This window comes from Phyllopteryx taeniolatus, chromosome 1 (assembly GCF_024500385.1).
Source record: "Phyllopteryx taeniolatus isolate TA_2022b chromosome 1, UOR_Ptae_1.2, whole genome shotgun sequence".
NCBI classification, from domain to species: domain Eukaryota; kingdom Metazoa; phylum Chordata; class Actinopteri; order Syngnathiformes; family Syngnathidae; genus Phyllopteryx; species Phyllopteryx taeniolatus.
In genome coordinates this window covers 17,192,544-17,207,952 of record NC_084502.1, presented here as the reverse complement: position 1 = coordinate 17,207,952, position 15,409 = coordinate 17,192,544, and the positions used below count along the sequence as shown (strand labels likewise).

The following is a 15,409-nucleotide window of genomic DNA, read 5'->3' as shown; positions in this document are numbered from 1 at the left end:
AAAATGAAGGTTTTGGAGTGTCCTCGTCAATGTTCGGACTTGAATTTGAGTGAAATGCTGTGGCATGACCTTAAAAAGGCTGTTCATGCTTGAAAACCCCCCATTGTTGCCAAATTAAAACCATTTTGCAAGGAAGAGTGGGGTAAAATATCTCCACAGAGATGTGAAAGACTCATTGCCAGTTATAGAAAACGCTTGATTTCAGTTGTTGCTGCTGAGGATGGTCCAACCAGTTATTAGGTTTAGGGGCAATTGGTGTTTTTTTTTTTTTTTTAAACACACAGCCAGGCAGCTTCAATAGTTTTGCTTCCTTAATAAATAAAATCATCAGTTCTTCTTCTTTTCCTTTCGGCTTGTCCCTTTAGGGGTCGCCTCAGCGCATCATCCTTTTCCATGTAAGCCTATCCTCCTGCATCCTCCTCTCGAACACCAACTTCCCTCACGACATCCATCAACCTTCTCTTTGATCTTCCTCTAGCTCGCTTGCCTGGCAGCTCCATCCTCATCATCCTTCTACCAATATACTCACTATTTCTCCTCTGGACGTGTCCAAACCATCGAAGTCTGCTCTAACTTTGTCTCCAAAACATCGAACTTTGGCTGTCCCTCTGATGAGCTCATTTCTAATTTTATCCAACCTGGTCACTCCGAGAGCGAACCTCAACATCTTCATTTCCGCCACCTCCAGCTCTGCTTCCTGTTGTCTCTTCAGTGCCGCTGTCTCTAATCCGTACATCATGGCTGGCCTCAACACTGTTTTATAAACTTTGCCCTTCATCCTAGCAGAGACTCTTCTGTCACAAAACACACCTGACACCTTCCTCCGCCTGTTCCAACCTGCTTGGACCCGTTTCTTCACGTCCTGACCACACTCACCATTGCTCTGGACAGTTGACCAAGTATTTAAAGTCCTCCACCAGTGTTATCTCTTCTCCCTGTAGCCTCACTCTTCCCCCACCACCCCTCTTATTCATGCACATATATTCTGTCTTACTTCGGCTAATCTTCATTCGTCTGCTTTCCAGTGCATGCCTCCATCTTTCTAACTGTTCCTCCATCTGCTCCCTGCTTTCACTGCAGATCACAATGTCATCTGCAAACATCATGGTCCATGGGGATTCCAGTCTAACCTCATCTGTCAGCCTATCCATTACCACTGCAAACAGGAAGGGGCTCAGGGCTGATCCCTTATGCAGTCCCACGTTAAATTTGTCTGTCACACCTACAGCACACCTCACCACTGTTCTGCTGCCCTCGTACATATCCTGTATTATTCTAACATACTTCTCTGCCACTCCATACTTCCGCATGCAGTACCACAGTTCCTCTGTGAGTACTTTGTCACAGGCTTTCTCTAGATCTACAAAGACACAATGTAGCTCCTTCTGACTTCTCTTATGCTTAATCACCCTAACTGCTGCACATCCTTCCCATCTCTATCCCTCTGTCTGGCCAACCTATATAGATACTTTTCTCCTTCTTTAGTGTCAAACCTGGCATACATGTCATCATATGTCTGTTATTTGGCCTTTGCCACCTCTACCTTTGCCCTATGTCGCATCTCAATGTATTCTTTTCACCTCTCCCCGGTCCTCTCAGTGTCCCACTTCTTCTTTGCTAACCTTTTTCCTTGTATGATTTCCTGTACTGTGAGGTTCCACCACCAAGTCTCCTCTCCTTTCCTGCCAGAAGATACACCAAGTACTCTCCTGGCTGCCTCTCTGATCACCTTGGCTGCAGTGGTCCAGTCTTCCTCCTCCTGTCTCACCTCTTCCCGAAAAGCTGCACAACACTCATCCTGTCTCAGCTTCCACCACATGGTTCTCTGCTCTATCTTTGTCTTCCTAATCTTCCTCCCCATCACCAGAGTCATCTTACACACCACCATCCTATGCTGTCTAGCCACACTCACCCCTACCACTACCTTACAGTCGGTAACCTCCTTCAGATTACATCGTCTGCACAAGATGTAATCCACCTACGTGCTTCTACCTCCACTCTTGTAGGTCATCCTATGTTCCTGCCTCTTCTGGGAAAAAAGTGTTCACTACAGCCATTTGCATCCTTTTTGCAAAGTCTACCACCATCTGTCCCTCCAAGTTCCTTTCCTGGATGCCATACTTACCCATCACTTCTTCATCACCCCTGTTTCCTTTACCAACATGTCCATTATAATCTGCACCAATCACGACTCTCTCTCTGTCTGGGATGCTCAGAACTACTTTGTCTAGCTCCTTCCAGAAATTCTCTTTCACCTCTACGTCATATCCTACCTGTGGGGCATAGCCACTAATCACATTATACATAACACCCTCGATTTTAAGTTTCAGCCTAATCACTCGATCTGATATTCTTTTCATCTCCAAGACATTCTTAGCCAACTCTTCTTTTAAAATAACCCCGGCTCCATTTCACTTTCCATCTACACCATGGTAAAATAATTTAAACCCTGCCCCTAAACTTTTAGCAAACTTTACAACATCCTGCCACCAACAATTCATTTTTGTTTTCTGGCAGTTGAAGGACAATAGCAGTTGGTGGCGTTAATGCACCATTAAAATGGCTTGCCAACCATCAATACAGTGCCGTATCTCACTGTGGTCCTAAGTACTGGCCCCTTAAATTTAGCCCCAAATTATTATTTTTTTGCATAGTTTCCCCACTTTAATGTTTAAGATCATCAAACAATATATAAATATCAGAAAAATATAACCCAGGTGAACATAAAATTCAGTTTTTAAATGATTTAATTTATTAATGTCTTTTTTTTTTTTATTAAAAAAAACAACATTCAAAGTTACCTGGTCCTCTGAAAAAGTAATTACCCCCCTTGTTAAATCATGAATTATCCATCCATTCTCAATACCGCTCATTCTCTTCAGGGTTGTGGAGCGCTGTAGCCTATCCTAGCTGACTTCGGGCAAAAGGCGGATTACACCCTGAACTGGTTGCCAGTCAGTTGCAGGGCACATATAGACATGGACAACCATTTGCACTCACATTTACACCATCATGAGTGGGAACTGAACCCATGCTGCCCGCAAAGTCAGGCGAAGGTACCACTACACCATCAGTGACTAATCATGAATTAATTTTGGCTAATGACATATTTTGGTTAATTTTCATTGATCACACCCAAGTCTGATTACCTCCAGACCCGGTCAATTAAGAAATCACTTAAACAGAATCTGTCCCGACAAAATCAAGTTGGACAAAAGATCTAAAAAAGCTGTAACAAAATGACACGATCCAACGAAATTCCAGACCAGTCGAGAAATAAAGTAATTGACATCAGTCTAGAAAGGGTTACAAAAGCCATTACTAAAGCTTTAGGATTCCAAAGAACCAGAGGGAGAACCATTATCATCACGTGGGGAAAACATGGAACAGTGGTGAACCTTCCCAGGAGTGGCCAGCCTACAAAGATTACCCAAAGAGAACAGCAATGAGTCATTCAATGGGCCACAAAGGAACCCAGGACAACTTCTGCAATTCTCTGCAACTTCTGCAAGGAAGAGTGGGACAAAATATCTCCAGAGAGATGTGAAAGACTCATTGCCAGTTATGGAAAATGCTTGGTTTCAGTTGTTACTGCTAGGTTAGGGGGCCATCATAGGGCCAGGTAACTTTGAATAGTTTTCTTTCCTTAATAAATGAAATCATTTAAAAAAAGCATTGTAAGTTTACTTCGGTTACTGTATATTTGTCTGATATTTACATTTGTTTGATGACCTTAAAGTGGGGAAAAAATTTAAGAATTTGAGAAGTGGGCAAATACTTTTCACTGCACTATTACGACCACAGAAGAAGGACAAAACATAAAGGCTTCCACACACCGAACGACGCAGCTGAACCCGACTGACCTCTCGTGCAGTGTGCGTGGTTTGACAGCTGTTTACAGGAGTGTTCTGTCTAGTTCTGTCACGATTCAAAATTTGAATCGTCGCCACATACTGGTTTGAAGATTTCAGCCAATTAAAATGCACATAAGCTTTCACTCACATTAAAGATACATTTCCAGGTTTTAAGCGAGCTAGAGACAGAAAAGCCGTTGAGCTGCCCCTAAGTCATATAAATACGGTATAGAAAAGCATCAAATATTGTTTTACAACAATACTTGACTAAATGTATAGTTTCTAATGTGCCTTTAGATGAAAAGTGAAGCTTGTGGCGGAATTATACACGTGGTACCACGCTGGGTTTGTTCAAATTAAATAGAGCGAGCAAGACTTAACAAAGTTTATGCCAAAAGCCGGTCCAATCACGTTCAACTGCATTGCGTAGTCTGTTTCGTGCTTGCATTATGTGTTTTCAGGTTATGTAAAGAGCAAGCTTTACACGATCAGGATTTTTGGGGCCGATCACCAATCACCGATCAGCGAGTTTAAAAAAACGATAACCGATCCAATCACAAGCTGGAGGAATGTGTCTATTTAAATGACCTGTTCATTTACTGTGTACTTGTGTACTTAATTGCTCAAAAAATTATATTTACAATAAATAATGTATCTTTGTTCCTCTCTTTATGCCAGTGAGGCATAGTGACAGAACAAATGAATGGTCTTCTATTAGATGGCAGGAAGTAAATACAGTAATTAACGTATCCACCTTTTGTGACATTTTTGTTCGTTGGTGTGCTGTGAGATTTTTCATTTGTAAAATATGTTCCTTGCCTCCATAAAGGTTGGAAATCACTGCTCTAGTGAGATCGTGTATTCTAATCAGTCAGGTCAAACCAACATTACATGACAGAAATAATGGGTGCTAACTTACTGTAATTAAATTACTTTATTTTTAAATTAAATTACTTCCCCCACACCGAAATTTTAGAGCATGATTCGACAGAACGGCGGCATGTTTACGTCCAACCGTTCGTGCTACCGCTAGCTTGCTAGGCTACATAACATTCTATTGCCTGCTTGTGAGCCGTATCGTATAAAAAGTACGGGAACACACCTCAAGCAAGCCGTAAACGAACAGGACATCTCCTGTCCTGAGCACCGGTGACCACCAACACACGTTTTTTCCCATTTTGTCCTTATAATACAGTCGGCTCGCTTCACTTTTGTTGTCGTCGTTACGGTAACGAGTGTATCCGGTCGCATTTGAGTTGACAAGATATAGCCCAATGATCGTAAAAAAACAGGATGCGGAATACAAGATTCTATTGCAGTAGTCTGACAGTGCAATCGTGAAAAAGCAAATTTGTCTTGTCGTCTGATCCGGGCATTGTTGCCTGTCTCCGACGTGTTGTTTGTCCCACACCGCCTAGGTTTTTTTTTTTTTTTTTTTAATAACTTCTTTGGCCATCAGATATGTATAGTACTACGTCAAAAGACACAACAAGGCTAAAAATGAACTAGCTTATAGATTCAAATATACTGTGCACGATCAATGACGTCATTGATCGGACCGGCGAATTATGATAAAGCCGATCAGCATAAAATGCTAAATATCGGCCGATACCGATCAGCCTGATCAAATCGGTGTAAAGTCTAGTAAAGAGTAAATGTTGTTGCAGCGTTCTATATCGCGCTTCACCTATTGCGGATTAAGTGCATTGCACATTTTTAGTTTGTTTTAAATATTCATAACGCACATAATTTACCATATTGTGGGATAGTGAGTGTACGCTATGATTATATTGTGGTAAATTAAATGCTTCCGAGCCTAAAACATTAAAACTGCGAGAAAAAAAACAAATAAATAAAAGAAAACCAAGTCATTAACCCACATTACAAGGATTAAAATGTTTGAGAATAGAAAGTGTTCACAAGTAGTATGGTAAAGGTTAGTAGGAGTGTGGGGGAAATTAATAAGAGTCTGGGAAAGTTCATGCAATTTGAAAAATATATTTTTTTTAAATAAAATGTGCGTGCTACTTCAGATTTCAACTATTGCGGGGGTGGTTTGGAACCTAACCCTCACAATAAATGAGGGATTATTATACCTCGTGTTTTCATAGCATACGATACTTGTGAGTGCATTTTTTCTTCTGAAGAAACATGTTCAAAAAATATTTTTGCTGTTTTAGGGGTTGCTGGAACATATTCGTGGCATTTTCATTCATTTCAGTGGGGGGAAATGATTTGAGGGTTTTTTGTTATGAGCATGGTCACAGAACAAATTAAACTCGTTTTGCAATAAACCACTGTACAGTCAAGATGAAGAAACAATATGAGCATTTCAGACCTCTCCGAAAACGCCGACCCTTGTTGGATCGATGAAGTGCAGTTTCACCAAGTACCTGGAGAGAAAAGACTCATCAGTCCATCATGATATCTTTTAATGATGTTCAGGAAATAAAACCAAAAAGGCATATATCCCTTGTTATTCTGCTTGAGAGCAAATGACTTCCCATCACAATCAATTTGAAAGTACAAAAAGAAAAAAAAAAAAAAAAAAAAACTTATAATTGTATGAGACAGCTTGAAATGTGTTGTCAAAGTCCGTCACACGACTCAGTGAACATTTCACTTTTTCTTTTTCAGAGCCTCTTGTTTCATTTTAATTAGACTGCATTTTTTTCTTGAAATGTGTACGTACGCCAGAGCTGCTATGTGGTCCTCAACATCCACCTGCCCCATGTTCTGATGGAGTTGCTGCAACATCCTGTGATGTGAAAGCTACAGTGAGTTGCACATCCAACTGGACATGGACAACTTGAAAAAATCCACATACCTTTGACCTCGGAACCCTGAACCCCGACCGTCGAGCCGAGCCACAATCACCTGCTCTGAGCCCACTAGGACCCAGTCCCAGTCCAGCCTAAACTCCTCTGTGACTGCCTGATCACCAGGAGAGCTGCCACTATTGGGACAAAGCCATGTTAGCACATGAAGACAAAAGCTAAAAATATCATGATGTTTAAAAAAATAACTGGGCTTAATTAGAAAAAAAAACCCTTAATGACATACTAGAATGATTAGTACAAGGAAACCTCTGCCCAAGATATTAGCGAGCATTGCCACTAATAAATTACAGTCAGCGCTAATGAAATATGCTGTGCTTAAACAGCTAACTTATTTATCATATTGTAACATTTAAAATTAAAATATTCAGAAGGATGCATGGCTGCAATGGGAATTATCAAGCTCTAAGATGAGGCATTCCTGTTATTTTGGATTGATTCGTGAAATGCTCAGCCTGCAGCTATAGTGGCGCATCCGAGTGTGAAGGTTGCAGTGTGAGTGCAAACAAAACTCACACAATGAGCAGAAGGCCATAGAGGAAGGACTCAGAGAAGTCAGGAGGAAGGATGAGTTTCAGAGGCAGCTCTATATGTGAGAGAGCAGAGGCATGTAACGCTCTCTAACATCGTCATCATATTAACCTTTGATTAACACTTGCATGCACATCATCTCATTCCTACCAAAGTTGCCATGATGGATGGTGTGGATTTGGGTCTGAACTGTTCTTTTGGTGGACAGCATCGACCACAGAGGATGATTGTTTTCCAGGACGAAATAGGCTGACAGAAGATGATAAAGATGAAGATGAGATAATAATAATAATAAAATAAAACTGACGAGAGACATGATATCTTCTGAAAAGTAGAACGCCAACTTGTTGGATTTGCCTTTCTGTTTAAATCTTCAAAGGTGGAGTTTGCATTTTATTTATTTATTTATTTTTTTAGAAATCCTCATCTTGAGAAGATCAGCCAGAGACTGACGTTTTGCTGTGCTGACCTGTTAGCTTGGGCTTCAGGAGATTTGATAACTGTATGCACCTCTGGAAAATAACAAAAATGTCCATCCCTCGTTTGCTAACAACTGGTCAAGACTAGCTAGAAGCAAGATAAAAGTACCTCAGGCAGCTGAGAGGATTCAGAAGCAATGCGGAATTAGCAACATTTCTGCTCATTTATCACCTCTTTTTAATTGATTGTACATTCCAAAAATAAAACTTTAAACCGATAAATTTAGTGTTACAGTAATGCTCCATTACAGATAAGGCTACCAACAAAAACAGCCCTGGCTAACGTTAGCTTGTTTACAGTGCTTATGCTAGGTTAGTATTGCTAGCGCTGCTATTTTGTTGAAGCTGGACAGCATTCTCTGTGACTATTTATCCCAACTGTGCACTTTAATAATTGCATGCCATTATGAATGGCCATGTTTGAGAATTGCGCACTTGCATGTTAGTGATGGCGTAGCTTTGGTCAGACTGGGAGGAGTTCTGGGTGGGGCTGGTTGGTATAGAGAGGCTAAAAACTGCAAATTTCAAAGTATTGGCACATTTGGCGACACCTTGGAGTTGATATCCATTTAGTGACATCAGTTTCCACTCTTCTGGAAAGTCATCCTACAAATTTTTCAGTAGCTGTGGAAATTGTTGCCCATTCATCTAAAAGAACATTTGTAAGGTCAGAGGTTAGTGATGGCTAACCATTGCTTTTCCAGTTCACCCCAAAGTGAGTGCTCTCAAGTTCTTCCACACCAAATTCATTCAAACATGCCATTATGGACCATACTTTACGCACTGGGGCACAAGAAAGCATAGGGTTGTCCAAAAATAACTCAGATTCAGGGGGAACTCAGAATTATAACAGGGGTCCAATTATGGTCATGTAGTTTTATCACTGACATTGTAAATTCTTGTTTCAACTCATCGTTTGCTGAGAGTATTAATTTTTAATAAACTCAAGCTATTAACTGTAGAGGTGCAACGATTAATCAACAACTAATCGATTGCCAAACTAATCGATGATTTTCAATATTAGATTGTTTAGAGACATTGTTTAACTTAAAATTGTCCGAATACTCTCAATGTCATCCTCTCAACAGTAAATATTAATAATTGTATTTATTATAATAACAAAACAGTAAATAATCCAGCCATCCATTCTCTGAGCCGCTTTTCCTCACTAGGGTTGGAGGTGTGCTGGTGCCTATTCAGGACGATTTCGGACGAGAGGCGGGGTACACCCTGAACTGGTCGCCAGCCAATTGCAGGGCACACATAAACAACCATTCGCACTCACGTTCACACCTACAGTCAGTTTAGAGTCTTCAATAAACCTACCATCAGTGACGTGCGGTCAGGGTAGGCAAGTGAGGCAGAGCTGCACTGCCCCCTGGTGGTCTTTCCTTTCCACTGCATGTGAATCGTAAAAAAAAACCTTGATTACATTAAATTGTTCCATTTTAGTTCTATGGTCCATGCTTTACATTGTTCTTTTTCAATCTAATAATTTCAATGATTTCATCATTAAAATAGCTGAATTTACATATTTCCTGTTCAAATGCATAGGAAGCCCAGTTACGAGTCACGAGGAGTCATCGCTTCCATGATGCTTCAAGAGACCACGCAAACATCCATTCAGGCAGGCTGTGATTGGTCCGTAGCTTCACACAAGAGACATTGGTGTTTCCTCATTACATCGCCAATAATATACGTTTTATCACACTCTACTGCACTTACTGACGTTTAACAGACTGTCTAATGCATTTAATGAAAGTGTGTGACATTTAGTCTCTCTTATCGACCAGAAAAGCCACTAAATCTGCACAGTGGAGTCTGGCATGTACGGTGCCAGAACAAGCATGTGGCAGTGTTGAGTTGAGCGTCATAGAGCTCCAGACGTCACATGACTGACAGTCACGTGACGTTGTCAGTGCCTCGCCAATCATGAACCTCACCGCACGTCACTGCCTACCATGCATGTTTTTGGAATGTGGGAGGAAATCGGAAAACTCACAAGCATGGGCAGAACATGCAAACTCCACAAAGGAAAGCCAGATTTGAACCCAGAAGCTCAGAACTGTGAGGCAGATGTGCTAACACTGTGTCGCCTCAGTACAACATAATTATATTTTTTATAATAATAAAGCAAACTGATTATCTTTGCGTTTCATGAAAATAAGAGATATAGAAAGAACAGCTTTTACTTCAGAAAATAATTATCAACATTTTTGATTTTCCGACGGATGTTACGAACCCAACCAGTACTGGAACTGAATCATAATCAGTTTGTTTGTGCATTTTATGCACTGTCAATTGGAAATCATCTACTGTTTTTGAATAAAGCGATTGCTTTTTTTTTCAAATCAGATTCATCAATTCATCCCAAAAAAAAATTCTTTTTTTTTAAATTAAAAAAAATAAAAAAATTAAAAAAATCGACAAATAATTATTGAAATAATCATTACTTTCAGCCCTAATTAATTCATTACGAAGTGTGTCCAAATAGTCTTGTCCATAGACGGCCTAAAACAAATTGGCTATTATCACCATGCTCCAGGTACCGGTGTTAAAAGCAAACAGTTGTCTGTTTATAACAAAACACTCACAGTCCACTTCATCCAAACGCAGAAGCAGTACTGATGGAACTCCCGGACCTATGAGTGTCACAAGATGAGAAAAGCAGACAAGGTAAAAGTGTTTTTGTGATGAAGACAACAATGCCATTATCAACATGTCATCTCTATGAGAGGAGGTCACCGCCAAGATCACAGTGACAGTTTTGCCTTTGCAGTGCAGGATGGCGTGCTGCGCATCAGGGCTGATGTTAGCATCAAAGAACATGCAGGTTTCTCGCAGGCCACAGGTGAGGCATTGTCGTGGAAATACACCCAGGGTGGACACACTGACAGAGAGTACATGCATATGTTGGAAGAAGGAGGAGCCAAAGGCCACAGAGTTGGGGAGTGCAATGAGTCCATAGTTACCTGTATAAATGCCTCTCTTGTGCAGAAACTTCTGTGCTCAGGAAGTATCTACAGTATATGAAAGACATCAGCTCATTTACACCTTATAGACCAGGGGTGTCCAAACTTTTTCTTAGAAGGGCCGCATACACAGAGAAAAAATAAATAAATAAATCGAAGGATGTAAGGGCCACTTTGAAAATTGTCAAAATCATCTTTTTTCAGAGGGTTATGAATGGAAATGTTACACTCTTAAAAAACTATTCCTGTAAAGTTGAGACACTGTAAAAACAAAATAGAATGATTTGCAAATGTTTTTCAACCTATAGTCAGTTGGATACCTTACAAAGGTCTGATATTTATTTAAACTGATAAACTGTACTTTTTTTGTGTGCAAATATTCACTTATTTTTAATTTGATGCATCCAACACAGGGGCATGTTTACCAGTGTGCTACGTGCACCTTTCTTTTAACAATACTTGATTCAGCATTTGGGAACGAAGGAGACCGATTGTTGAAGCTTTGTAGGTGAAATTCTCGCCCATTCTTGCTTGATGTATAACTTCAGTTGTTCAACAGTCCAGTGTCTCCATTGTCATTGTTTACTCTTCATAATGCGCCACACATTTTCAATGGGAGACAGGTCTGGACTCCTGACAAGCCAGTGTAGGACTCATACTCTTTTGTTACGAGGCCACACCCTTGTATCACATACAGAATGTGGCTTGGCATTGCCTTGGTGAAATAAGCAGGGATGTCTGCGAAAAAGACATTGCTTGGATGGCAGCATATGTTGCTCCAAAACCTGTATGTACCTTTCAGCATTAATGGTGCCTTCACAGATGTGCAAGTTCCCCAGGCAATGGGCACTAACACAACCCCATACCATCACAGATACTGGCTTTTGTACTTTGCACTGATGACAATCCTCCTTCCTCTTTGGCCCGGAGGACATGATGTCCATGACTCGTCAGACCAGAGCACACTTTTCTACTTTGCGTCAGTCCACCTCAGATGAACTCGGGCCCAGACAAGCCCGCGGCGTTTGAGTGTTGTTGCTATATGGGTTTTGCTTTGCATGGTGTAATTTTAAATTGCATTTGTGAATGTAGTGATGAACTGTCTTAACTCACAATGGTTTTCTGAAGTGCTCCTGAGCCCACGTGGCAATATCCTCTCCACAATGATGCCCTTTTTTTGCCCCTTTCCAGTTTTTTGGAACATGTTTCAGGCATCAAATTCAAAATGAGAGAATATTTGAAAAACAAAAAAAACAAAAAAAAAAACTATAATGTTCATCAGTTTGAACATCAAATAACTTGTCTTTGTAAAGCATTCGATTTAATACAGGTTCAACAGTTTGCAAATCATTGTATTCCGTTTTTATTTACTGTTTTACACAACATCCCAACTTCATTGGAATTGTGGTTTCTAGTTGTAAATATTTTTTTGCGTTTTTGTTAATCTTGAAAGGCGAGCCAATGTATTATTTTTTTTTATTAGTAGTCGTAGTAGTCAGGGGCATTTCAAGGTTTCGACACTTACACTTCTGACGCTCCCAACCTATTAAAAAAGAAAAAAATGGTGGAAAGGACAAAATAACCACACAAATGTAATGCACTGAACACGGCCAATGCATTACTCCGTGGAGCGTCTTGCCACGTGTGATTGGCGGAAAACAAGGAAGTAAGAGATGAGAATTAATTTCTTCTTCTCTTCGCCTGCATTGCCACACAGTGTAGAAAGTAAACACTGTAGTACACTTCAGGCAAAGACATGGACTGTTTCAGTTAATTTTAGTATAGACCGTGGGTTGCTAAAAACGGACAGTGCGACGCAAATGATGTTTGGACACCCCTGTTACATTTTAGAGCCAGGACAAAGACACAGAGGAAACATACATGACCTGCTTGTTTTCATCATAAGACACAATTTGCGTCACCTCCCAGACGCCAGACGTTATGTGCTCAATCTTATCCTCGTTGCCCCCGAGCTTTGAAACAACACAACAATTTCCTTTATTCTTTGTTATGTATTTTTATTTTGTCCTGCTTAAATTCTGCATCTTATAGTCACCTTTTTGGTAAACATGGCGATGTGGTGGAAGCCACCCTGATCACCTTGTCTCTCAGGAACAGCAAGGAAAAACTTGGTTGTGTCCTTAGAAAAAAGAGGCTCCTGGTTCTGCAGGAATGAAAAAACACATTTTTGATGCCCTAAGAGGAACATGAGTGCAGAGGTGACAATGGCTTCTCTGCAGACTTACCTGCCTGGAGATCCATGACTCTGAAGACTCCTCGAGCCTCTGAGGCCCAAATTAAATAAAGAGTTAAACACACACAAGAGTGAAGTGCGCTCTGAATTAGTATTGTTACTGACAGGAAATATGTGCAAACAAGGGTCCTGATGTCTGTGTAAGGGTATGATTTTCTAAATCTACACACGGAAAGTCAACTAGAGGCTGATGTGAAGCAAGGATTCATGTGAAACGTGAGTGGAATGAGAAGCACGCACCACAAGGCAGACTCCTGCAGCGGCACCACACACTGTCAGCACTGATGCATTCTGGGCCCGAGTGAGCCAGCGAACGGCGAGGTGCTCGTTACTGATCCACTTTACCATGGTAATATAGAAATCCCTGCAGAGGATGAGCCCAGAGTGGAATGAGACTGAGGATTTAGTGTTTTGTGGGTGTACGTGTTTTATTTGTGTTACCTTAGCCCGAGCTGATTGGGAGGCTGCAGCTCCACAGTATGTGTTATCCCGACGAGATTGACCACAGACAACTTGGCCACAGAGTTTGTTTGACCGGCCTGATGGAGCATTTGGAACAATACTGTAGAGATCAGTGGTTGGCAGACCTTTTTTTTTTTTTAAACCATGTAGCACCTAAAAAAATACTTCAAGTACAACCATCATGACAAACATTCAAATATAATACTATTGTCAATTGTTGATCAAAAAATGAGATTTTATTCATAAAATGTGTATTTAATATTATTGTAAGCCACTGTAACATTATGCAAAGTTTGAACATCAACATTGTGCTTAAATAGGAGGAAAATGTAATTACCGAATAGTTCAATTAAAATGTAGTGCGCATAAGTAAAAACTAACTAAATGTTTAAAAACAAGCAGTTCTAAAATATTAAAAACTAATGAGTATTGTAATTCAAAGTTAAATACAACTGAACTGTATTTAGGCAGTGATTCTTTTGCATACCACTAGAGGGAGCACATGCAGTACCACACATTACGAATCACTGCTGTCGATCATAGGGAGATTTTTGGCTGTCCTTTCCTTGATTTATTTGTGTTTATTCAGAGAAACACAAATTAAGACAAACTAATGATCCCCCCAGGTCTCTATTATTAATTGTGTGTTTTGCTCTCACCATCGGATACGGGTACTGGAGTCCACGAGGGTAGGTGCTGCCAGTGAACTGGGGTAAGGCCATGTTAGGTACCAGTGTGTCGTTGATGGTGAGGAAAGCCAGTTTCTCTCCATCAGGGGACCACCAGTGAGCCAAGTGGGAGTGCAGAATCTCCTCTGATGACCGACATACAACTTTGTGCCATTAGTGTGTTTAATTTTACCTCAAGCTCCTCTTTTTAAATATTTCTTTGGGTGATTCTAGTATCAGAGTGCTTTTCCCCCCAATCTTGTGGCATCTCGGGGCCGAGGAATTATGTTGAAATGAGTTGAAGAGCTTAATTTACAGTAGATAAAAAGCAGTGCTTTGCCACTGTTTTTTGGCATCTATCGGCAATTTTGAAACATTTTACTCAGCGATTTCCACGGCAGGGCTCGTTCCCTAACACTGTACCACACTATCTGAAACCAAAAAGTAAGCAGTGCTGCATTGAGTTTTGTTGGATGCAAAGCTCATCATTATCTAACAGTGTTAGCTTCTGCTTAGCTGCACATACTTGATTGCTAAGTGAAGGTTTTGACGCAGTGAATCCAATCCATGCCATCTTTGTGGGGTCTCACATCTCTACGCAATTCGCACGCTCTTTTTTAGATTCAGGACTTCACTCTATACACAGCCCCCTAACTCCACCCCTAGTCGTGATGTTAACAAAACCCAAACTTGTCATTGGTCCAGCAGTATATGGAGCTGGGATAAGAAGCTACAGTATGTACAAAACAAAGACCATGATGTGTAATATCTGATGTAATTCATGATCTTTGGGGTATTTTGACAAAACTGTTTTGAAATGTATCACTGAATGTGGAAACTTTTAGTGTTAAGCAATTGCACTTGTAAATGAAATTCATATAATGTATGCATGCTAGTATAATACATTTCAATTAATAATTATTAATATCTAAAAAAATGTGTTGCCTTTTCATAAAAAATAAAATGTTATAATTCTCCTTTGAGGGGAGTGGTGCATGTTCAGTTTGTCGGATTAGTACGGATTACAGAGTACACAAATATTTGCCGCCCTCGGGATGATCAAAGTTGCCCAATTTCTTTTTATCTTCCTTTTCTATTTTCCATTAGATAATCAAGACTGATAAGAGTGTGTAGGGCAGCAAACATGACTACCACATAGGGTAGTATTTGTTTGTGTATTTCTTAAATACTGATTTGATAGTTCATAGACAGTACAGATATTAATCTAAACACATGCAAATTGTTTGCTTATCAGGGTTCAAATATATTCTATCATTAGAACATATGTATGCACTAGACTTCATCAGTATTTCCTTATGGATACTGAGAGGAATATCTAAATATGTGCATGA

At 40.2% G+C, this 15,409-nt stretch overlaps 1 protein-coding gene across 5 annotated transcripts in view; it reads right to left on the bottom strand.

Annotated features, from left to right (window-relative positions):
• Positions 1-15,409, bottom strand: part of LOC133479450 (inactive dipeptidyl peptidase 10-like) — a 42,377-nt gene that overhangs the window by 6,650 nt on the left and 20,318 nt on the right. For all 5 annotated transcript variants that reach the window (XM_061776478.1, XM_061776502.1, XM_061776494.1 and 2 more), the window contains 14 exons: positions 14,049-14,203; positions 13,369-13,466; positions 13,168-13,291; positions 12,920-12,958; positions 12,730-12,837; positions 12,555-12,646; positions 10,674-10,721; positions 10,473-10,591; positions 10,296-10,343; positions 7,373-7,471; positions 7,208-7,277; positions 6,682-6,810; positions 6,547-6,612; positions 6,193-6,247 (listed from right to left, as the gene is read on the bottom strand). In XM_061776478.1, coding sequence (XP_061632462.1) covers positions 6,193-6,247; positions 6,547-6,612; positions 6,682-6,810; positions 7,208-7,277; positions 7,373-7,471; positions 10,296-10,343; positions 10,473-10,591; positions 10,674-10,721; positions 12,555-12,646; positions 12,730-12,837; positions 12,920-12,958; positions 13,168-13,291; positions 13,369-13,466; positions 14,049-14,203 — 1,250 coding nt within the window. The remainder of the gene's footprint in view (positions 1-6,192; positions 6,248-6,546; positions 6,613-6,681; positions 6,811-7,207; positions 7,278-7,372; positions 7,472-10,295; positions 10,344-10,472; positions 10,592-10,673; positions 10,722-12,554; positions 12,647-12,729; positions 12,838-12,919; positions 12,959-13,167; positions 13,292-13,368; positions 13,467-14,048; positions 14,204-15,409) is intronic.